Source organism: Trichosurus vulpecula, chromosome 1, assembly GCF_011100635.1.
Source record: "Trichosurus vulpecula isolate mTriVul1 chromosome 1, mTriVul1.pri, whole genome shotgun sequence".
NCBI classification, from domain to species: domain Eukaryota; kingdom Metazoa; phylum Chordata; class Mammalia; order Diprotodontia; family Phalangeridae; genus Trichosurus; species Trichosurus vulpecula.
The window spans coordinates 283,044,153-283,070,130 of NC_050573.1; the positions used below are offsets into that span (position 1 = coordinate 283,044,153).

Below are 25,978 nucleotides of genomic sequence, written 5' to 3' on the forward strand. Positions count from 1 at the left end.
AAGTCAAATCATGAAACTACACAACTACAGGAGATACAGCTGTCACAAAATAAGAATTCAGATGTGCAAAGCTACAGGTATTTTTTAAATCAAAAAAAAATCACTAAATATAAATGTCACATTAGGGGTATAGATGCTTTGTGAAGATTCAGGTGCATCCTTCTGGGTGTCAGGTTTTGCTTATGCTTCACGATGAGCTTTCTGTATTAAAAGACAAAAGGGAAACACAGTTCAATGTTGAATAATTTTTCAAAAATTACAAATTAGGATTTAATGGCATGGCAGCAAAGACACAACTTATTAACATTATCTTGGTCTTTCGCTAAACTTGATGCATGCTGTGAGTTTAAATTGAGCAGCAGAAATCTCCTAGAATTTGGGAGCAGAAAGCAGGCAGGGTTGGAGAATGATGAGAACCAGGAGATTGATTAAGTAGAGTTTTCTGGCCCTATCCTGATAGGGGTGGAGTCCTTAGTGATTCCTGACCACTGTGGATGGGATTATGCCCTTCTCTTCCTTCAGCCCAAGGCTATCACTACAGCATCTTTAAGACCAAGATGATGGCATCTTCCATCACCCAGAGGTGGGTGGGTTTCTTTTGCTGCCCTTCTGGGTTCCCAGTAGTTGCTACTGAAGATAACTACGCTAGTGGAAGGCAGAGCATTAGATCACAGAGGTAGAGCTGGAAGGGACTTCCCAATCCATCTAGATAATCCAGTCCACTCATTTTATAATTGAGAAAACCCAGAGAGGCCCAAGGTAATGGAAGTGGGAAGTGATGGCAAAAGTTCAAACTCAGATCCTGTGACTTCAAGTCAGGACCCCTTTGCATTGTACTATACTGGTTCCCAAGTCTTAAAAACTGGAAACGACTAGATACAGCTATGTCGGGCCTTCCAAAAAAGCCTAATTTCACAAAAGCTTGTCATGAGGTTAGCTATTATGTGATAATTTTGGGGGTGGCCAAAGCAACTTTTGAAGATGTTTATTGAAACATGCTACCTGAATATAATTCTATAGCAAAAACCCTGGAGATCCCATTATTATGAGGGTCTTAGGTATAATGAGAGGGAAGAATAGGGAAAGCATAAAGAGGAATGAAAAAAATCAAACCACCCCAAAGAGAGTGAATGTTTTTCATGGTAGGAGTTATAGGCAAAATATAAAGTATATACAGCTCCACCTCAGACACTAATTAAAAACTGCCTTTTAATTAGTGCTTTAATTTTTACACTCAGCACTAGATAGTGTCTCTGGAGATAATGGCTGTTTGGTAACTTGGCCTATTCTAAGAATAACCATATAGATAAAGACCATCTCCAAGCAAGCAGACCAGGTTGGCTGCTTTGTTCCCAGGCCAGGCCATCAGTCCTCAGGACTACTCTCCTGATTTGTGTCCTATGCCCAAGCTCGGCCACTAACTTAAGGCAAGTCACTTCCTGGCTCTGGGCCTCAGATCACTTATTTGTAAAATGAAGGGGCTGAAACAGATCCTGTCTCAAGGTCCTTCCAGTTCTGATGGCCTAGGATTCTCTAGGCATTTGGAGATGAATAGCACCTTCTTTGTGCTTCTTAAAATTCCATACATTTGAATAGGTGAAGGAGCTATGACTTCCTTAGTAGGGGGGACTCCCAGCATAGGAACTCTTCCATGAATGAACCTTCTATGACTGAGTAGATTCCAAAGGAGGTAGCCAGAGGTCAAATGACTTGTTCAAAGCCACATGGCTAAAAAGCGTGGAGGCAGAGTTTGAAAGAAGGACTTCTCTTGACCTCAACCCCAGCCCTGGGCATCCTGCTTCTGATTCCACATGTCTGATTTTGACTCGTCAAATCAAATCATAAGAAAGCCTGCTCCTCCCCATAAAACTGAAAAGTAAGTCGCATCTACCAAACACTCTCAATTTCCTCCTTCAAGTGCTATTCAGGAAGAAAGCAAAAATGCAGTATTTTCCTCTCCACATCATTTCCCCTTTATGTCGTCAGCAACAGCAAAGAGAAGGTTTGGTCAAAGTAAAAGAGGTAAGCTGAATAACCCTGATAGCTGAAGGCAGGGAAAGACTGCTCCACTAAGAAGTATTAAGTTAGATGGATCTTGAGAGGCCAAGACAGGGGAAACTATGCCTATTTAAGTCTGCCAGAAGCTAGGAGATCTACATGGGGGAGAAGGGAGGCAGAGTAGGGGAAAGGCTCTACAAATAAAGGTATTTAAAGAGCCTTTGACCTGAAGCCCTTAGTAAAAGTGGGACTAGATGACCCTTTATATTTCAAGGAATACATGCAGAGATCTATTTGCGAGTTTCTATACTCAATTTTCTAGGGCCTAAAAAATAAGTAGAACATGTCATTACAAAATGTATTCACAAGGACAATAGTCTAAATATTACAATATTGAATAGAACAAGGGTCCTTTAGTATCCTTTGTAAATCATGCATCAGTAATATTGAAAACTCCCTTTACAACCCATTAAGTCTGTAACAGTGAATCGTGACTGAAAATGATCAAGTTCACAGGTACAGGGATATAACCTAAGATGATCATGCTATACTTAATTTTTAAACAAACTATGACTTTTATATTTTTATATACCTGATGAAGAGTTCAGTAGTAATCTGGAAATGTAGGTAAAGAAAGTACTAGTATATTTTATTCTATGTGACCCAAGAATCAAGCTTTTTTTATGTAACTCAAGTTATTCAGGATGATTTTCTCTCAAATACTCTAAAAAAACCCAAAAAACCAAAACACCAAACAAACAAAACACCTATTTGTTAAACTAGGCTATGCTCTGACCTCAAATGGGGTTTCTTTTGTGCTTATGGAAACAGAGATACACAATAACACCCCTGTCTTTATGTAACTTGTATGTTCAATTTTAGCCTAATCTATTAAGTTAAATATTTTCAGCAGACATTTGTACATCACTTTCTATTTCTAATAGTTAAGTTCAAATATGACAGCTTAAAGAAATAAAAAAAATTTATATCCCAACATTTAAATCAACTTTCCAATAGGTGGGAGGAGGGGTAGAAACTTATTCACTCCCTTTATAAAACATGTCAATTGAGTCTGAATTAAAATAAACCACTGTAACTGTGATATCATCCCTATACATCTGTGCTAAATCATCTGGCAATGTCAACATGGCAGAAATCTCTTCATTAAAGTTATAGACCACTGTACTACCTGTGTGCAACAGGCACCAAATATGTTTTGAATATACACAGACTATACACTATTTATTTGAAATGAGATGTTATAATATCCTATATATTATTCTGCATATGCATTTGAATATAGAATATTTAAGCTCAGCAAAGCAAAAGAGATTTCTGGATTATGAATTTATATACAAGTTCTCTTTATGAGCTATGTGATTAAAGAGGTATATGATTAAAAATACTCAGTTTTCAAAATTCTTCTCAAAGAATATGGGAAACTGTTAAAACTGTTAGAACAAAATGTTAAAACAAAGTACCTCTTAATGCTATTTAACTTCATACCATCAGATTTTGAATAACTTCATAATGCAAAAAGCTCATTATAGTCCTTTGCCTTAATAAAAGATACTGAGTATTTTAGAACTACTCAAATAGTAATGTAATATAATGCAAATCATGTGCCCTAGAGATTTCTTAGGTATGTCTGAAACTAAGTATATTCGAATCTGACTAACTAGAGTTATTATTTTCACATTAACAAAAAGATGGATTGACTCTATTAACCATGCTTGGGTTTTAATCAAACAGTTAAAATAAATCAAGCAACAATTAGCCTTTTTCATTTTACTGGCAATACATAATTCTCAGTGGATCTCATGTGTATGAAACGCATAAAGGTATTTAATGTCTATTTGAAAATTGCCAAGGCTCAAACATGTCCTACCACATTTGCAAAGAGAGGAAACATCTGTCAGAACTATTTACTGTGATAAACACAGAAAGGAAAAATACTGAATCTTTTTTTTTTGCTTAATACCACATATTATTTTTAATCAAACAGTGAAGGCATTTGTTCAGAATCAACTTTTAAATAAAAAACGGCTTTAACCTAATCTCTAATTAAAATGTACATTGATAATATCAAGTTCGATTTGAGATTCAAAAAAAAGCCAAGGAGTCCAACTTTCTTTCCATGTAGGAAAAGAAAGCTTTTGTAAAAATACATATAAGCATAGATTGTGAACAATTATAAAGGTGGGGGAAAAAGTTTTCCTTTCTATGCTCATATTGCTAGCCAATGCTCCCCTGTAGTACATGGGCACAGATCCCAGTATGCAGGGCTCTGGAACGTGTGAACATCAGTTTCCTGGCAGAGAGAGGAGAATCAATTAATAGACAATTCAGAAATATATTCTGATTCTAGATTCCGAGTTTGCATAGTACTAGATTGGAAAGTTACTTAGCTATTCTTCTTGCATGTTTATATAGTATTCTTTTGCCCATGGTGTGTTACTTGCTTCATGACCTTGCTATTCCTATAATATTAGTATATTAGGAATATAAAGTGTATAACCTATGCACAATCTATGTGAGGATTGTGCAAAAATTCTAACTAAAATATTTGGTCATTCTTTGTTGTGTAAATGAGCATCAGGAATTACATTCTCATTTGAGGAAAGAAACATCTTTTTATAATTCTGTAATGTCCAATTTAAGGAACTCAAAACCAATTCATATGTAAATATTTCTATCACATTTTGTGGGACATGACAATGAAACATGACTTAATATGTTCAATTGTGTTGTATAGGTCAGTGTTTTTTTGCTTTTCAGGCCTCTTTAAGAAGTTAATCACAGGATAGCCCCTTTAATCAAACCTCAAAAAAAAAACTGGAAGGGGAAGACCCTCAGGGTTCCGGCCAAAAGAGAGAGTTACTATTTGGTATTCACATTCACTCTGTGCTAGGACAGCAGGGACCTATTGTCCACTCTATGAGCTCCAGAGTGAGTTGGGTTTAAGGCTTGGTTTTTGAGAAAGAAATCTAGCCAGTAAACTCAAAGTTAAGGAGGCAGCCTTCAGCCATGGAAATGGAGCATAGAGAGGAGGCAGAGGCATAGGCAGGGGCAGAGGTAGGGGCAGGGGCAGAGGGGCAGAGGCAGAGGCTACTCACAGGTTGTGTTTGTCTTCTGTTCTCAAAGAAGACTATGACATCAGGGAAATGATGACATGACTTGCAGTTGACTTAAAGAGGCCTGTTTACTGAATGAGCATTACCTCACTCAAAATGAGAACCTGAAAAGACCTTAGCCTGAAAGGGCCAGGGTCTTGAAATGCATCCTGGGCCATCTCCAATCATCCTGGTGAATATCAGGCCACTGGACCCAGATGGCTCTGGAGAAGAAAGTGAGGCTGGTGACCTTGCACAGCCCTCCCTCACTCAAATCAAAGTCAACTGCAAAGCCACTGGAATTTATTGAACAGGGTCTGACCTGTGCTGGAGGAACATCACTTTGGCGGTTGAATGGAGGATGGATTTGGAGTGGGGAAAAACCTTGAGGCAGGAACACTCATTGGCGGCCTGTTGCAATAGTCCAAGTGTGAGGTGATGAGGGCCTGAATCAGGCTGGTAACAGTATCAGAGCAAAGGGGTGTATTTAAAGATGTTGCAGAGGTGAAATCAACAGGCCTTGGTAGCAGATTGGATATGAGGCTAATGAGAAGAGGAGTTAAGGTTGACACTTAGGTTGCTAGTCTGAGGGACTGGGAAGATGATGTTGCCCTCTACAGTAATAGGAAAGTTAGGAAGAAGGGAATGTTGGGGGGAAAGACAATGAGTTCAGCTTTGGACATGTTGAATTTAAGATGTCTGACATCCTTGACATATGTATGCATGTATATATGAAAATATGTGATACAGAATAAATGGGTATATAGAGTATTTATACAACATATTGAGAAAATGGATACAAAGTAGTTTGGAGAGAGAGTGAGCTAGCAGCTGGAAGATCAGGAAAAGCTTCCTGTAAAAGATGGACTTGAGCTGAATCTTGAAAGAAACCAGGGATTATGAAAGGAATGAAGTGAAAAGGAATAAGGGAGAGCAGGTTCAGAGTCATGGAGAGGGAGCATCACGTGATAGGAATGGCAAAGAGGCTGTGTCAGAGAGTACACGGAGGGGAGTCGTGTTAGGAGACTGGAAAGGGATGAAGAGAGCAAATGCGAAGAGATTTAAATGTCAAGCCAAGGCGTTTAGATTTAATCTTAGAGGTAATGATGGAGTTTATTGGTGGTAACTTGGTGGGATCTTCATTTAACGAAAATCATTTTGGGCTCTGTGTATGTGTGTGTGTATGTGTGTGTGTGTGTGTGTGTGTGTAGGGGTAGGTGATGGATGGGAGTAGGGAGGTAGGGAGAGGTTAGCTACTGATTGGATATGGTGGATGAGAGGAGCGAAGGAGGGCACTGAGGCTTTGAAACAGGGGTCCTAACTGTTGACGGTGACAAACTTTTACCTTTGCTTGTATCTGTTATATGTGATAATTAAACTTAATAGCTGTGGGATGCTGGATAAACCACTTAATCTAAGTCTCATAAAATATAAAATGAGGAGAATAACATCCATTGTAAGCTACCTTTCAGACTTAAATGAGATAATGTATGCAGAGCTCGCTGCAAACCTTAAAGCACTGTATAAATATCTGCTATTATAATTATTACAATGTCCTTTGAGAAATTTGCAATATTGATTCTGAGATCAGTAAAATTCTAGAACATACTATTAAATAGGTAATTTGTATTTAGAAAAGGATCAAGAATAAATTATGCCAAATTAGCCTCCTTCCTTTTTCCCTTCTTTCTGTTTTCCTCCCTCCCTCCTTCTCTCCCTTCCTTCCTTCCTTCCTTCCTTCCTTCCTTCCTTCCTTCTTTCCTTCCTTCCTTCCTTTGACAAAGTTACTAGACAAAGTTACTAGAGATCAGGACAATCCTGTACGGGGTGCTAGACATTGTATATCTGGATTTCAGGAAGATAGCTGATAAAGTCTCTCATACTGTCCTTGTGGGCAAGGAGAAATGTGAGCCAGATGATAATTATGTTTCACTGTATTTGGACATGGTTGAATTGCCAGTAACAAACAGTACTTATAGTGTCAATTTACAGGGAGGCCTCTAGTGGGGTGGTTCCTGTATATGTCCTTAGCTTTGTGCTAAATGTTTTTTTTTTTATCAAGACTTTAAAGTTTTTATCAATACTCAAATGAAAACACAAATGGCATGCTATCATATTTGAGACAATACAAAGCTGAGAAGACTGAATCATAATTTAAAAAATCTTGACAGGTCAATATGATGGGTGGAAATTTAATTGTGATAAATGTAAATGTTAAATTTAACAGTGATAAAATGTAAAAAAAATACTGCATAAAGATAGGATAAGAGAGATTTGGCTAAATTGTGGTACATATAAAAAACCAGGGTTTTTAGTGAACTGTAGGTTCATCATAAGTCAATAGTCTGATATTGAATTCATAAATGCTCATGCAATCTTAGGCCAAGCTGGATATCTGCCCTAGTAAGACTGTACGTGGAATATAATTTTCAATTCTGAGCACTACATTTTAGAAAGGACATTGACAAGCTGAAGCATGTTAGTTGAAGGAACTTGGCAAGTTTACCCCAGAGAAGAAAAGACTTAGAGAGAAATATGATAGCTGTCTTCAAGGATCTGAAGGGCTGTCATTTGGAGGAGGTATTGTTTTGTTTGGTCCCAGGGTACAGAACAAGGCACATTAGGTGGAAGTTACAGAAAGGTAGCTTTTAGCTCAATTAGAGCTACCCAAAGTTTAATGGGCTGCCTCAGGATTCAGTGAATTCTTCTTCCTTACAAATCAAGTGGAGGGAGGCTAGAAGACCACTTGGCACAGGCATATTATAGAAAAGATTCCTATACAGGTATGAGTTGAACTAAATAACCCTCTGAATTCCTTTTCAAATCTTTCAATTACATTATTTTTCTTAGCTCTTGTCCAGTTTTTTCAGTTTCTATTTTGCCTTGAAGATAATAGAAACTTTTGAAGCGCTGGGCTAAGAAAACAATAACTTAAGAACACTATTCATTTGATAGCAATCATATAAATCTTGAGACTTTATCATGATGTTTGTATGGGCTAGTGTGTGACTTTTATAAATGATATATGTATAAATATAGGAGCAGCTAGGTGGCACAGTGGTTAGAACAGTGGACTTGGAATCTAGAAGACTTATTTTGACGAGTTCAAATGTGACTATGTTACTCTTGGAATGTCACTTAACCCTTTTTGCCCCAATTTCCTCATCTATAACATGAGCTGGAGAAGGAAATGGCAAACCACTCCACTATCTCTGACAAGAAAACCCCAGATGGGATCATGAAGAGTCAGGCATGACTGAAATGACTAACAACCACATATACATATGAACAATGCAGGAAAATCTGTGTCCCTATCTCTGTTTATTATTGGCAGAGCGGAAGCAGGCAAGACTACATAGTCTTTCTCTAACCACCCACTGAGATAAATTGTTTTCCATACTTTACGACACAATTCCCCCTAAGTTTTGATTATCCCATGTAGGCAATGGGTGTCCACTGACGCTCTGTTCTAGACCCTCTTCTCTATTCTATTTATACTGTTTCCCTTGGTGATCTCATCAGTGTCAATGGATTCAATTATCACCACTACACGGATGATTCTTAGATCTATTTATCCACTCTGGCCTTTCTCTTGATCTCACATCTCCAAATGCCTGCTGGATATTTTGAACTGAATTTCCTGTTGACACCTAAAACTCAGCACGTCCAAAACAAAACTCATCTTTCCCTCCAAACCCTCCCCTTTTCCTAATTTTCCTATTACTGTCAGCAATAGCCTTCCAATCACTTAGACTCACAACCCAGGTATAATCCTCAACTCTTCACTCCCCACTCTCTCATTGCCCATATCCAATTAGTTGCCAAAGCCTGTTGACTTTACCTTCATAATATCTATTTTACACTGACTTCTCTGACACTGACACTACCCTGGCACAGGTCCACATCACCTCACACTTGGATTATTACAGTACCTTTTTGGTTGGTTTCCCTACTGTAAGTCTTCCTATTCCAGTCTATCCTCTACTCAGCTGTGAAACTAATCTTCTTAAAGTTCAGGCAAGACCATGCCACTTTGCTATCCAAGAAACTCCAGTGACCCCCTATGTAATGGCAAGCAACGTGGGACTTTTTTTGTCTTTTGTTTTGGAGTGCTTCTCAGCACTAAAGCAATTAAGTGCCTGTGTTTGAGTCTTGCCTTTGTTTGGAGGAAGGCCCATACCCTTTTGTTAATTAGGTCATGAGAGGTGTGAAACCCTCCAGAGGTGTGAAGCCTTCAGGCCCTGAAAAAGGGTGTATATACTCTGAGGTTAGCATTTTGCTTGGGGCTCACTGACTGGAAGAGCATCCTGTGATTTGACAAGACTCTTCGTAGACATCAAGAAGTGCAACCCCGCTTTGAAAAACTCAGATGTTGGTGCTTCTCTCTCTGATAACTATGTATGTAATGTCTTGGTCAGATAGCTAGAAGCTTGTCTATTGATTTGTGTTATTTTGTTCTGTTTATATAATTTCTGTTTGTGTTTTCTCTGAAGTTCAGGGTGCTGACTTTTCCCCCTGAACTAAGTGAATGATATATGTATGTTTAATTAAAGTAAGATTGTTAACCCTTTAAAGTTGCTTTCCTTAGGAAAGCAGATCAAAGAACCTGTGCTAACAGTCCTCCTGTGTGCTGGTGTTATTGGCCTTATACAGCCACAGTAGCAGCAAGTAGCATTGTTGTTACACCCTATCACCTCCTGGATCAAATATAAAATCCTCTGGTCTTTAAAGCCCTTCGTAATCTATCCCCTTCCTTCCTTTTCGAGCTTCTTAAATCTTATCTCCACATGTTAAAATGATATAGTGATACTGGGCTTCCTTGTTGTTCTTCACACTCAATATTATTCCATCTTCCAACTCTTGTGTATTTTCACTGGCTGTCCCCCATGCCTGAAATTCTTTTCCTCCTCATTTCCACGTCTTGCACTTACAGCTAGGACAGAGTGCTGGGCCTGGAGTCAGGAACAGGACTCTTCCTGAGTTCAAATCTGGCCTCAGACATATCCAAGCTGTGTGGCCCTGGGCAAGTCACTTAACCCTATTTGCCTCAGTTCCTCATCTGTAAAAATGAGCTGGAGAAGGTAGTGGCAAACCACTCCAGTATCTTTACCAAGAAAACACCAAAAGGTGTTATACATGACTAAAAAACAACTAAATAATGAAACTCTACCTCTTGACTTCCCTGGTTTTATATCTCAGCTAAAATCTCACTTTCTATATGAAGCCTTTCCCATTCCCTCTTAATGTGCCTTTCCTTAAAGTGCTTTTCCCTTAAGATTGCCTTTAATTTATACTGTATGTATCTTGACTGTGCATAACTGTTTTATCCATGTTTTCTCCATTCAACTATGAACTCCTTCAGAGCAGAAACTGTTTTTGCCTTTCTTTGTATCCTTAGCTTTTACCATAGTACCTTATTCAAAGGCTTAATAAATACTTGCTTTGGCTCGAAGAATTTCAACTCCCCCCAGCCATCAAAAAGACAAATTTTCACTTGGGGCCACTATTTCTGGCTTTGTTAACTAAGTGTTTTAGCTATAACTAAAGAGTTATACCCAGTGATATCTAATCACTACATCCTAGCAAAGTGAAGCTTAGATGGCTTGAGTGGAACTGAACAGATGATCTCAGAAGACTTAGCAAGGTACAATGACAAGCAGACTATTTACTCGGCAAGTTCCAAATGAATGGTCAGTTGAGACCAGTAGAGCAATGTGCTACAGGAAACTACCTGCACAACATTACCACAAGATCAGTGGAGTGAAATGCTCAGCTCAGATACTACAACTATTAAGAAGGGCCAGTGAGAGCAGCATGATGACACTAAATGAGGACACTGGTAGTCTTACAACATTAGCGGTATAAGTTAGTACTGTACATGTGTGTCCCAGTTACATGCATTGCCCATTTCTTCCCCTTAAGTGTTATTCCTATTCATGTTTATTTTCTTCACTGATGATGATGATGATGATGATGTTTTGTGTGTGTGTGTGTGTGTGTGTGTGTGTATGGAAGAATATGCATAGGTTTACAGTGTGGGAAATGGTTGGGACCCCTATTTTATTTAGACCCCTTGTTTATTTACTCCACAGGGATAGTGACTATAAGTTCTGTATATTAGGCCCCAGTGCTGTGAACTGCAGATTGTGAGTTCACTTGCTTAATCACAGGAAGCTAACTTGCTGTTGCTTTGTTATGGTGTCCAAGCCCAGTGTGGTAGAGGTGACTCAATGACATAGAAAGTCCTCCAGCTATTTTTATCACCCTTCTGTACCTTGTCATCTATTGCCCAACATGGGGAGATGGCCACAAACATCTGGCCAATAAGTGACCCTGTTTGCCAACCTGTGGTCTCCCTTTCTAATGACCCATTGCCCTGTGTAGATATTTTCAAGATATCTGTTTATCATTCCAGCCCTTGGGTCTGCTTGTCAACTCATTTGTCAACCAATGCGATTCTGTATTTTGTGTAGGCCCCCCTGGAGGATCACAGCCAAGATCTATCAACCAATAAGACTCCATTTTACTGTGCCTCTTCTGCATCATCTGGGTATCAAGACACTATGAAACTAAGGCCCTGGAGGAAGGGGGCATCTCAGATCACAAGGAAGTTCTGAGCTCTACTTTCTTAGAAGGGGGCATGGACCTTTTATTAAAGTGCTATTGGCTTGGAGCTCTGCCTCAGTTTCTTTTATTGTATTCTTTTATTGGGCAATTTTGGACCCTGCAATAGGGGGAGTGTTTTATTGTGAACTGTTTTATTTGGTTAAATGCCTTTTTTAAGAACTAATCATGTCCTATAGCACACTAGAGAAAAAATAAACAATTCAGTGAGGTCTTGTGAGCTGTGGTAGGGAGGATCTGATACCCCAGAGTACCCTGAATCTGGGAAATCTATTCTGGAGGCCTTATGGGTGAGAAGGGAGAGCACCAGATAAAGCATACAGATCTGATCTTTGTCATAAGAGCAATCCAGAACATTTAAAATAACTTGAGAGCAAAGTGTTGTTAAGCACGCTCAGTCATTTATAAACATCATTATTCAATTCAGTAAGTCTTTCTTTGGTGCTTACAGTGTGCAGGGCAATGAGGTAGGGACTAAGGACGTGGACAAAAATTAAATGATCTCTGACCTGGGAGGATGTAACATTTAAACATACGAGGTAATTTGGGGCAGGAAATCAAAGTAACAATTAGAGGGATCAGGAAAGCTTTCCTTTAAGATCGTTTTTATCATCAAGGAATATAAACACCCTTAGTGATGGTGTGATTTGTTAGTCCGTTTTGAATTTCCATGTGTACCAGGAAATGACATAGCATTTCTCCTAAAACAACAACAATAACCACCCCTCTGAAATTCCGATTGCAGAAATTCAGACTGACTTTATTAATAACAGCTAGCATATCAATACTGCTTTTAGATTTTCAAAGTGTTTTATATATTATCTAACTTGATCCTCGCAATAACTCTGTGAGTCAGGTGTTATTATTTTTCCTGTCCTCATCTTATAAATGAGGAAACTGAGGCCAGGAGAGATTAAGTGACTTGCCCAGGGTCACACATCTGTTAAGTATCGGAAGGAGGTTTATAACTGTATTGGTTCTAGCTCCAAGTCCCATTCTCTTTCCCCTATTCCATATTACTGAGGTTTTTAATCTCTTAGAACTCACAGAGTAGGATGATATTCACTCATTTAAATTTCAATTATTTCATTTTGATCAACAAGTTACAAACACTTTTCAAATATATTATCTTAAAATAACTATTATTCTCCAACTACTCTATGACATAGTGTGAATATAACTTTTATGATAACATAAGGTGATTTAATCAAAATGAATTCTAGGATCCTGATGTTTCCAATATTCTACTCTAATGAGCAAAATTATTTTTATACCAAGTAATGGATCAATTTTAATAAAGAATCAGATATTAAAAATTATAAAGTCTTGTTCTTTTCCCTTGTATAGTCCTGTCTGATTTAGACCTTAGACTTTCAGATCATGAGACAATGTTAGCTTTCTGTTTTACTTATCTTTTTGGTTTTTTTTAAAAAGTCTATCACTTGAACCCCAAAAAAGACATTATTTATTTTCATCTCTTAATATCCCATATTTCTGAGTCTTCATATCTAAAGATGACTAATGATCCTAATGAATTTTTCATACTTCGTACTATACACTACACTACATACTACAATTTTTTCCCATTACAGTGATGTTGTATATAAGAATGGTGACCATATTCAATTCAAAACTGGACTATACAATCTGATAAAGGAATTTTAAAAAAATTATTTCTAAATTTATTCCAGGAGAGACAGGAAGAATGTCTAGGATAGACCAAGCATACACAGAAAAGATCCACGCTGAAGATAACAGAGTTTTGAGGGCACCAAGGAATTAATTCTCAGAATATCTGAAAAAGGGTAGGAAGCCAAAAGATCAGAAAACATCATGTACATTATAGCTAGCAAAAGAAGATATGAAATAACTACCAACCGATAATTCTTATCTCTATGAAATATTTATTAGAAAAATTTATACACATATTGAGGGCATCCTTGATGAAAATATAAGATGAGAACAGTCAGGCTCTCATAAACAACATTCTAAGATAAGCCATATTTTTATAATAACACGGTTGATCCTAAGGTGCCAGAATACAAGATCCTACTGTGCTTATTGTATTTTAAAGATTCTTTGAAAAATGCAACAGCAGAGATAATTTTGTTTTCTGTTTCTGTGCTTATTAGTATCAATGGAGGTAAAAGACAGGGAGGCATCTTCTCACTGAAGAAATCTGCCAGTGGAAAAGGGATTCTCTTTTCAGGTGATGAGGTCCTTCAGATGTTGTTTGCAGGTGATAATATGGTGGTTGCAACAGGTTTCACAACATTGCAGAGACTCCTAAATGAATCCATAATCACTCAGAACAGTTCGCTCTAGCTTTCCACACAAGAAAAGCCCAGTGAATGAAGAATATCTGCTGTCCAGATGATGTTATGTATTTGGATGGATAGCCTATAGAGTGGATTCATATACATACATATATATATATATACACATATATATATATCAGAAAGACACAAAAAATGTACATTTAGCTGGAATCCAGAACAGAACAGAAGGAAGACAGCCATTTGGATTGCATTTGGGAAATTTGGGCCCCCAGAATAGCTACCCTGGGTTCAATGATCCAAAGATTTTCCTTGAAACAAAAACCCATCTTTTTAACATCAATATCCTATTGATGATGCTATCTGCCTGTGAATCATGAAATAATACAACCTCCAATATTTCAAACTTTCAGTTATCCAAAGGGCAATAGAGAGGTATAAGGAGGGCACAAATTAGTCTGTAGAATATTATCAATAATTGATTGCACACAAGAAGTGACATACAAGATGTTATCAACAAGACACATGACCAAAAAGGGAGATGGGCTGGTAATGTTGGGAGAGTAGAGAAAAAGAGATGGACAAATTGTGTGTTGCATTGTTAATTCATGTAACATTAAGAGAGCTCCCAGAAAAGGCCCCTAGCATGTTGTGTGGGTATTCTTTGGAGGACATGGGCAAGAGTCCCACAGGATGAGAAGGCATAGTTGATTTGGAGGGAATACTAACATCAGTAGAGTTCCAGATTCATTGAAGTAAATTTATTTCACAACTTGACCATGTTTAAATACCTATTCTGATGCTTCATAATGATTTGGAAATGATAAATGAGTTCTCAGTGGTTATGTCATTGGAGCACTAGGTCTTATAGTCCCTACCAAGGTACAAAGGCTTCCTCATATGAGTTCTAACCTGGCGATGGACTGTATGTCTGTGATCACAGAACCTCGCAAAGTATTGAAAGGCTCATCACCAAAAGGATGACCACCAGATGATTCATTTTTCTTACTACTGCAACTCACAAATACTTCAGGAAAAAGGGATTGTAATATGCATAAGCTGAAGGAATACCAGTAAAATAATGACTCCTCAAAATAAGTCTTTTTATGTGAAAAGTCAACAGGAAAAATATCTGAAATCAGGACTGACCCTGGAAATTCAGGACAGATGGTCACTGTATAAGTATGTCATGGGAATAAACTGCATTGTAACAATGATATATTTTAATTTATTGATTTTTAGTATATTTGTGCTTGATAACCTTGAATTCATTCCTTTAATCTTGCTTCGGATAAAAGAACAAAAGTTTGCTTGGGAATACTAAAGTTTTTAGAAAAAGAAGTAATCTGGACAACCCCCCCCCCAAAAAAAAAAAACTTTTTTTAAAAAGCACTTGGGCATTTGAAGGAAACATACCCGATGTTTTCAAAAAATGTAATATTAACTTCTTCTGTCATTTCTGGACATTCTCTGCTGTTCTGAGGCTATCTCTGTATATAAGAGAAAAAGGCTAAGTTTGCTTTACCCACCTGTGGAGCACTGTAATAACCAGGAATTCGTTGATGGGTTGATGGAAAGACACCTGTGTGTACAAAGAATTAAAAGCATATCTTTGCAAATGAAAAAAGAAGTGCAAATTCAGTATGCCAAGCCATTAGAATATTTACAGTTATACTTTAAAAGATTATTTATGCTTAGTAAAACTGAGAATGAAATTTGAATAGTAGACATCTATATGGTGCAGGAATTTTACATAATTTCACTTGGTTCATGCGAGAAAAAACTGGCTTTTGTGCAAAGAATGTCACACTTGGAGCTAAAAAATTAGTGTAAGGTTTTTCCTAAAGGAGGGAGTTAGGTGTTTTAAGAAGAAAGCTACTGATTATCCTCCAAGGAATGACATTAGATTCACAGGTGCTGTCAGATAAAAAAAAACATGCGATAAGGTCAAAGTAAGAAAAAAGAATAGTGGTAGTTGGTGAGTCCCTGTTAGCTATTTGCCAGCATTTCATCCTAGACATAACAGGGAATCTCTTAAGATCTGGAAAAGAGTGGTTGCCTGTGCCTTGCTTCTGATGATTCATATAAGTACAAATGATACTTCCCTACCAGAAGGAGCCTAGAAAACTTTGTCAAAGTTCAAAAAGTCCTGGGCAAGAAACTAAAGACCATAGGGGCACTGGTGGTGTTTTTAATCACTGTTACCCACTGAAGGCAAAAGATGCAGAAGAGATGGCAGAATCAGAAAATGGACAAATGGTTAAGAAGATGGTACCTAAAATGGGATTTAAACTTCTGGACTCTGGTTTAAAACACAGGAAGGACAGACTCCAGGCCTGGGATGGGGTACACCTAACAAGGTTAAATTCAGCAGCCAGCTCATAGTCATCTTTTCATTCCAACCAATAATCCCTTTTTAAACACCCTGGCCACCTAATCCTTCAAACTCCTAAATTCCAATATTCAATGACCTCTACCTCTAGTCTACCTCAGTCATGCATAGAAATAGCCATATGTTAGCTAACTCCCTCACCCCAACAACTGAATTTTACTCAGGTGCTAGAATTCTTAACTATAACTATGGATTTAGGAATGCAATGTTCAAAGTCCTCAATTTAACTTTTCCAAACCCTTCTGGCTAAAAGACAGGGAATGAAGGTTTAAAGGAAGATAATGTATGTTTCAAAATATCAGCATGTATTTTTAGAATCAATGAGAATTCAGTGGTATCACTAACTCTAACTGGTTTCATTTGTCCCTTAAAACTTATTTATAAAAGGCCAACTTGGGCTGAATTACAGAACCATAACAGAACTAGCAATTCTGATGCCAGGAAAAACACCATAAAACATTCTATAAAGTGAGCAGCAGAAACGTCACCCTTAAATGAACCTTTAAAGATAAATTCAGTTATGATGCGGTGCTTGGGTGCTTGTGCTTGAACACTAATTCTACCAGCCTCTGCTTGGGTGCCTGTGCCTGAGGAGCATGAGCAGAAAGTTTAAAGAAGGCATAATCTATTTGCACAAACAGTGTGAATAGAGGTTTTGAGAGTAAAAGGTTTGGAAACTTTTGGGAAGTTGTTGGAAAAAAATCAATTCTCTTTCTTTCTCCCTCCATTCCAATTCTGGCTAAATTTGGAATGTGAAGAAAGATAAGAAAGAAAGTGGGAATCTTTCCCCCTCAGATTTAAGTGAAATGTGTTACTCCTAACTTGATGTTTAAGATAAGTCAGAATTTATTACACTATTCAGCACTAAGGCAAATTGGAAAAATGCATAGATCTGAAAAAGAGACACTTTGAGTTTCCCAGTGGGGGGAGAAGGGACTAGGTGCCACTGGATCTTTTCCAGGGTCCCACTCACCTTGACTGGCAGGTTCAAAGTTCTCACTTTTGAAAAAAAAATTTTTAAGGAGTGAACACAGAAGTGAAGTTTAATTAAGTAAAAGTTAGAACCATTAAGATCTTTCACTCTGCTGTCCTGTCTCTGACCAAACCAGGGCTGCAATAAAAGAGCAGCTAAAAATATTATAGCAGATTCTGTTAATCCCTCTCATCCCAGATCAGATAAGGAAACAGAGTGAAGAATGGTAGGGAATTTGAGTTATCCTCCCCCACCTGGGAAAAGAAAAAGGGGAGAGGCATAGCAGCTATATCAGGGACTCCACTGGCAACAGCCCTGGACACCTGGGCACCCTGAAGCCCACATCTTTAGGCAAGCAGAGGAGCCTCTCCTCTCAAGCCCCCAAGTCCTTGCTCCCACACCAACAGAACGTAGAATTTTTGCTCCAAGTTCCCCAAAGCCGAGCAACCCCTATTAGGAAGCAAAGGTTCCTCAGGGACCCACCTCCTCATTCACCAAATCCCCCTCCTCAATGACTCCTCGGACCTTTAATTCAGGTGCTGGACTCTACAGCCTCCCAGCACTCTCTGGTCCTTAGTCCCTCTCTCTCCCCCTTCTCAAATCCCTGACTCGACCACCCCTGAGTCCACAATTAGGCTCTACAACTGTGGGGAGAGAAAAAAGTCTCTATGCTTGGTAAGCCCAATCTTCTATCAATAATTTTTATATGTAATGATTTGGAAATGCAATTAATGTCATCTGAAGGCTTCTGCTTGTGTTACTACTGTATTTCTAAATTGTAGTAAAATTCTTCTATATTGTAAAACTTGAGTGACCATTGCGAGCCAGAAATGGTGTTAGACAAAGCAATTTTTAATCTGAATTTTGTTGAAATTAAAAGATGTAAAAATTGTGTAAAACCAGTTATGTTACTTTATCAGCCTTGCTAACCTAGTCTTATAATGTTTTATAACTGCCATTTAGAAAACCAGGTATTTCTACTTTTGCCTGTAGTTAAAGAGGAAGTTATAGCTAAAAACAATTTGGCTAGCACTTATGAAACTTGTAGGATTGTTAACTAAGTTATGTGGGGTTACTGTTTTAATGCTAAAACCTAAAACTGTTAATTGAACACTGTATGTAGAAAGAAGGGAATTGTGTAAAGCCTTATTGGGTTGCTTCTGCCCATTCAGAACAGTCCTCCTGTATGCATGGAGGTCAGCAGGCAAGAGCACCAGTATCAACCCCTTCCTGGTGTCCATGTTAATTCTCCTTATTTTGCAAATTGCCAAGGCGCCTGGAAACCATCTGTATGGGCAAGGTCATCAGCCTAGGAAAAGAACTTGTTTGATTTATGTAGGTCCTAAACAATGAACTTAGCTTGCTGAGAAGTCACACATTTATGTACAATAGATAGAAAAGATTCTAATGATTGGCTTTTACACCAAGACAAGTTCAAATTTGAGAGGGAAAGCTGTTTAATGAAATCCCTTATGTATGTGAGTCCTGGTAAATCTTTGTTTATTGCAACTCCATGGAAGTAAAAGCAATTGTATCTGGCTCTAAGCTGTGCTTGGTTTAAGGCAAAAGGCACTTGGGACCATAACTAATTTTGTTTTAAGTTTGAATTTGGGTATAGTTATCTGCATTAAATTTCAGAGAAATGACACAAGCTACTCAAAGGGAATGTGATCCTGTACAGTTAACAGGTGGAGGTCTGCATTTGGGAAAAAGCTGAGGGGATAATCTTAGCCTCAATATAGAATGGGATCCTCCTGGCTCAGTTTCCTCATTGTATGCCTTTGGAAAGGAATGTTTCCCACCTGACTATTCCTGAATCTGGCTAGGAGAAACAGATACTGCATGACTGAAGAACTGTAATTATATCTGAGTTTAAACAAAGCCAAGGATGTTTTATCCTGTCATATTTGGTATGTCACATGTCCCTGCTTTTTTCCTTCTATAGCAAATTTCTGTGATCAGAGCAAGTAGTCAGTATAAGATATGAGCTTTTTTGTGTTGTCTTACTGGGCAATCTAATATTATTTTTTTTATCTAGAACTAGAACATGTGCAGAAATTTATGCAAACTGCTTAAGACTCACCTTAAGAAATTCTCTTGGTTTAAAAGGATTCTAAAAGCAGCAGTATTTTTCCTGTGATCAGTCTCTTACTGCTACCAATGTGAGATTCCATTACAACACCTTTTTGACTAAGAAACTTTGTGATATCTAGGAATTCTCCAATAACTAGAAATTTTGTTTATTATAATACTTTGGGAATTTATGTCACTTAAGGACATTTTATACTAACTTAGTTATAATGAATCTCAATTTTAAAGGGTTTTTTTTTGCTTTAAGGTGAAAAAAGAAAGCTATCATTTTAAAAGTTTTCAACCAATTTTTTTTCAGAAAAATTTAGTGATTATTTCTTAACATCAGGATAAATTTTAAAACTGTTTTAAAAGGGAAAACAATTTTAGAAGAAATGCAAAAAAAAACCTTTTTGTGATTTTTTTAGAAGGCCAACTAAACTTTCATTTGCAAGATAATTAATTGCTAAATTAATGTAATGAGTTGTAAAGCAGGATAAGTCTTGCTGTTTGGATCTGAATTTGTAGTCATTCTATGGCCTAAGCAACAGTTAAATTAATGTTTGAACTTATTATATGTAAAAGATTCAATTTCTGAAGTATCTCTTTCTTCCAGGGTAAACATAATCAGAAAGGATCAACAAGCTTGTGAAACAACAATGTATATCTATTCAGTTGTAAGGTTCAAGTCAGGAACCTCTTTTGTTTAAGGCAGTACAGTCATGTTAGTGAAGAGTAATAACTTATCTTGTCTATGGTAGAAATATAAAGGAAAGTGAAATGGTCTGAGTAATGGATTAAGAAAGGAAAATTATGTAGCCTGATTTGAAAGTTGATAGTTCAATCAAATTTCTACTAGCCTATACTCACCCCACTTCTGGTCATTTTCCTCCTACTTTTTTTTGGTACTTGTTTGTTTACTCTCCTTGTCACATTTGTCTCCTCTATACTCAGTGTACTCCATCTGCAGATGGCAGCTCAAGCTGGATACCAACCTCTGTCCAAGGCCCCCTCTATCTCATCACCCCCTGGGCCTGGAGTCAACCAAGTTCCAGACACTGACTACAGACCCAACTCCTTGAATGAGGGCCCCTGGGAGGCAGGGACAGCTCTACATCCTCTCTCAGCATGAAGCAGTTCCAGAAGCTGAGACCTTTGTCCCTTACCCCAAATGATTTTAGGACCCATCTATTTAAGGGGGGAATGATGGGATGCTTGTGCTTGGACCCTAATTCTACCAGCCTCTGCTTGGGTGCCTGTGCCTGAACCCCAATTCCAAACCCATATCCAGTTCTAAAATCACATCTCTCCCTAGCTTCAAAGTATTGGCCCTAGCAGTTTCTCTCTAGCAAAGCAGGGCAGCATGCTCTAGAAAAATACTTATCTCTACTCCTTTCACAGTAGGCAGCTGTGCCTATCTACTCCCTGTGGACTGATAATTGGCTGTGCACTGGGTCATGACCATATTTACTACTTACTGACCTTACTGATATGTATCCTAGATATAGTCAAATGTATACTCTCTTACATTTGTGTGGTTTAACAAGACATTTGATGAAAGCCACCTAGATATACCCAGTCAGCCCTGACCAATAGTTAACTTAGTGACATTTCACAGTCAAAACCATACCTCCTAGTGGCAGCCCCTTGGGCTATTTCCCAGTGAACTCTGGGTAATATGCCTGTGCAGTAGATACAAAAAGTGCGTGTTCCTTTAAGAATTGACCACCCCTTAACCACTCCCTAATCCCACCCCAAAACACCTAACTGACATATTTCACCCCTAAATCTCTTATAAAAGCTCTCCCTGCGCCCCTGTAAGGTTGTAGTTTCCCTAAGAACTCTTGCCCTCTGTAAAGTGTAATAAATCTTTGCCACCTTTACTTAAAGAATGCTTGAGATTGTGAATTCATTCCAGATGGCCCTGACCCTCTCCGGTACTCGGGTCCTTGAGGGCCACTTTCCCTCGACCCAGAACTCCAATCCTGGGAATTTTGGTTTTGGGATTCCTGAATCCCTGGGTTTTTTTCCCTCAACAGTTAGAGGCAGGGATTCTCAGGGAGACGACCTAGTCTTTAGGATGCCAAGTTCCACGGGGAGAGAACTGTAGAAATTGTGTTGCTATGGGGAGACAAAAGTCCTCAATACTAGTCCATAATACTAGCCTCTATGGAGGCTGCTGCAAAGGGGAGGGAAAAGGGTGAGACTGGGTCAGGAAGAAAGTCACATGGGATACAGCTAGAAGGGAGAGCAAGGCCACCATTTCATTCAGCTCTTCTTGCAAATTTAGGTTCTAAGCTTATTTGTTTTCAAAGGAGTACCAACTACTGTGGTCCTCTAAATGTCAATACCTTGGGACAAAGGCATTATGACCCTCTAACTAGTCCCACTTCAGTTGAAAGTCAGTAATAGAGAGAGATTTGGCCCAGCCTGGGTTCTGGATCCCTTCAGAATAACAGCAGCAACAGCAGCAACAGCAACAACAACTACTCCAGTGCCTTGGGCTTAAAGGAAAGCCAGAAAGTCACAGTGAGGCTAGGCTAATGACACAAAATAATTCCAACATGCAGAAGTACCTACGGATTCAAACCACATTAACGTTATGTAAATCTGCACGGGATTCTGTTATCTAACTACATTTTTGGTCAGAATCAACCACTTTCCAAACAATCTGACAAAACTGATTTTATCTGTAAAATAAATTGTATGTAAGAATGGAATGGAATATTAATGTGCGTAAAGAAATGACAAGTCTCAGGAATTCAGAGGAACAGGGAAAGATTTGTATGAACTGATACTGAGGGAAAAAACAGAATGAAAAGAACATCAAATGAAAAGATCCTTAATGTGAAAATGAACTTTGTTTTTTTTTGGGGGGGGCAGGGCAATTGGGGTTAAGTGACTCACCCAAGGTCACACAGCTAGTACATGGGTCAAGTGTCTGAGGTTGGATTTGAACTCAGGTCCTCCTGACTACAGGGCTGGTGCTCTACTCACTGTGCCACCTAGCTGCCCCTAAAAATAAACTTTGAAGTCACTGAAAACACAACCTTGGTCCCAGAAATCAGATCATGACACCTGTTTCCTCCTTCTCCAAAGAGGCAAGAAGAGAACTCATGAGGACAGAATGCTATACTCATTGTCAGACATGGTCAATAGATCATGTGTTTGGTTTTTATAAAGGAAACAACTGTAATATAAACATAAATAACATTGATGGACTTTTTTTAAAAAATTGAGATCATTGTTTGGGTATATAACAATGATTAACATCAACTACTACAATAAATGTTACATATGTAATAGCTTATTTATTCCAACTTATTTTATCTCAGTCTAAAAACATTCTATTAACTGGAATACAAATTTTGTTTGATCACTTTTAAAGGATTTTCTTAACCATTAACTATGAATTCAATTCAGTTACACACATATTTAAGTCTAAGGTACTTGGCTAGGTATTGGTGAAGAAATCACCACAGTACCGCCTTCAAAGAGCTTAAAGTTTGTGATATGTCCACAGATAAACTCAATAAAAGGCTGAATATGATAGAGACACAGGAGTTGACATAGATGTGCTTGCTGTTTTTGCTTCAGGACAAGGAATTGCTTGTGCCTAGGGAGGATAGGCCTTTGCAGAAGGATACCAGCAACTGTTGGGATGTGGAGAAGAGGAGGGAACACACAAATTTTATACAGTTTTGAACTTCTATATTTTAAGGAGCAAGACTCTGGGAAGAAGACAGCATTTTTATCCTTGGCATAGATGAGAGCTCTATTAAATCCTGTGTCAGAGAGAGAATGTGTGGTATAATGGATAGAGGGCCTGCTCTGAGACCTTAACACCTGGGTTTTAAGTCTTGCCTCTGACAAATACTAGTTTAACTTTTCAATGACATGGAAAACTCTCCAAGAGTCTCTAAGTTGCAAATGAATTGCTGTTCTGTATGGGAGTTTCCATACTGGAAGTTCTCTACTGATGAAATCCCACTCCCTCAGCTTCCACCTCTCTTTCTGCACCTCCCCCCGCCCCCAATTCTATAACATTTATAAGTGGCTTTGATACTCTTTAGGGGGAAACTATTTTTTTAACTTAAGTAATAATAATAATATGGTCAGTTCTACCCTTTGAGTTTAGGAGGGGATCCCATATCCCCTCTTAAATTCAAAAGAGGTAAAATCCAACACTTTTCCCCTTTGGATTCTCCATGGCAACAGCTGATTTATGTATTTTCTTCCTTGGCTGTTGTTATAGGGTATTTATGGCTATATGTCAAACAAAGATGGTCTATTTACTGATTTTCCATGTTGAAATTGATATGCCAAGGAAAAAGATGCCCAAATCAGAAACCTGCATATTTCCCCACCTTTGCCTCTTGTTTTTGCCACTTTCCTACCAGCTTCCAAACAGGGTTGTGAGGAACTAGAAATTTGTGCTGAGAGACACAGAATCACATTTTGGAGTTGAAAGGGATCACAGAGGCCACCTCGTCCAAATCATACTTTCTTTCAAGAATTCTTTCTACTTGACACCTAGTCATCACCTTTGCTGAAGTACATAAAATAAAGGGGAATCCCTTCCTCCTGAGTCAGCCTATGCCACTTTTGTATATTTCTTATTGTCAGGAGATTGTTCCTTAAATCAAGCTTAAATTTGCCTCTCTCTAACTTCTATCATTGCTCCTAGTTTTGCCTTCTAGGGCTGAGCAGAACAAATTTAACCTCCCCTAGATGCCAATCTTTTAAATACTTAAAGTACAGGTATCCTTGCCTCATCCCGAAAACACTTCTGCTCCCCAGAGTAAACATATCAAGTTTCTCCAGCTGATCCTCCTATTGTATTGATTTAAGGTCAGGCACCATCTTCACTGCCCTGCTCTGGACATTTGCTTAATAAAGTCCTTCCTAAAATGTGGTGCTCAGGATTGGGCACAATATTCTTAGCACGGATGTGTGGTCTGCCCATGGGAGAGTACAGAGCGACCATGACACACTTATTACTGGAGGCTCTATCTCCCTCTGTGCAGCACAAAATTGCATTAATATTGTTGGTTGCCATATCACACTGATGTTTTATATTGAGCATGAAATCTATTCAAAATCCCAGATCTTTATTTTTCAGATAAATTGCTATCTAGACACTTCTCTCCCACCTTAAACTTGTGAAATAAACCATTTTAACTCAAGTGTAAAACTTTATATTTATCTTTACCAATTTCACCTCATGAAATCTGGCCCAATGTTTAGCCTGTCAAGATCTTTTTGAATCTGGCCTCTGCCACCATTGTGTCAGTTATGTGTTTCCCGGCTTTGTGTCATCTACAAATCTGGTATACTCTCCTGGTCAGACAAAAACCGTACTGAGTATTCAATATTCAATATCTCATTTTTGCTCTCCCATGAGAAGGAGAATAGTAACCATGTGGTTTCTGCTGTCTCTGAAGAATGCAGAAAGTAAATTCCAGTTTAGTGGTATAGTGTAAAAGGAAACGCTCACTTTTATACATCCAAAGCCTGGACATTGTATGATGTTTCTCAAAATGATACTGATGAGAACACATCATGTGAAGTTATTTTTAGAGTAAGATAAGGACAGAGACTATATTTAGTTAACTTTCTCTGCACAATGTCTAAGATAGTATCATTCATTCAGCATTTATTTATGCACTAAAAATGCTACTGTTGCTTGTTGAGCGTCTTAAAGTGTGACCTTCCTCTGGAGCTTTTGCTTGACAGTCAATGAACATACGCAGAATTGACTAAGTGACCTAAATTTCTTGATATTTTCTTTTAGCAAATTTTTTTTTAAAGTATAGTGACTAGAAGGCTTACTTTTGTTTGAAGGGGTTGAAGCATCCCATATCACACTCTTTTTCTTCATGTTTTTCTTGGCATCTTTGGATGCCTTCCAGTTTATTAGGAATTGTCTTTCTATTTGTTTTATTTCTTTCCCATCAAGACTTTCTGGAGGAAAAACATATACTGCAAAAACTAGACATTAAGTTTATTTACAGTTTAAAATTTGTATTAATGGAATTTTACTTAACATTTTTGTTGCCTTAAGGAAAAACCAAATATATCATACATTACAAATTAGCATCTTGTTTTACATATAGAGTATAATGATTTTAATGAATAAAAAGTTATTTAACATTTTACCTGTAAAAGAAACCTAGGCAAGTTCCTTAACTTTTCTGGGTCTCTCTTCTTCCATAAGATTCTATAATTCCAAGGAAAATCCCATATGGCAGGAGAAGTTAAAACAAAAAAATATATACTTGCCTCAAATTTCTACCAATATAATTTAACCATTTCCCCCCCACTGAGTAGAAACATTTCACTTACAAGAATTAAGATCACATGAATATCAAGGACAACTGTAGACAGTTCATTTTCCATTTCTGCAGTAACTGCATTGTAAGTACCAAATAATTTAACTGTGTGGCCAAAAAATTCAATATCTATTGGCCAAAATCCTTGTGAAAAACCTCATCCTACTTAATTTGCCTGGTCCTTGGCAGCTATTAGATGT

General features: G+C 38.0%; 1 protein-coding gene across 2 annotated transcripts in view; it reads right to left on the bottom strand.

Moving 5' to 3' along the window:
• PPP1R42 (protein phosphatase 1 regulatory subunit 42) overlaps positions 1–25,978 on the bottom strand; it is a 51,238-nt gene continuing 25,260 nt past the window's right edge. The window contains exons 6-8 of one of the 2 annotated variants that reach the window (XM_036741363.1): positions 25,279–25,410; positions 15,541–15,593; positions 1–201 (exon numbers count right to left, since the gene is read on the bottom strand). In XM_036741363.1, coding sequence (XP_036597258.1) covers positions 181–201; positions 15,541–15,593; positions 25,279–25,410 — 206 coding nt within the window. In that variant the 3' untranslated portion in view covers positions 1–180. The remainder of the gene's footprint in view (positions 202–15,540; positions 15,594–25,278; positions 25,411–25,978) is intronic. The other variant, XM_036741364.1, reaches the window with a different exon arrangement.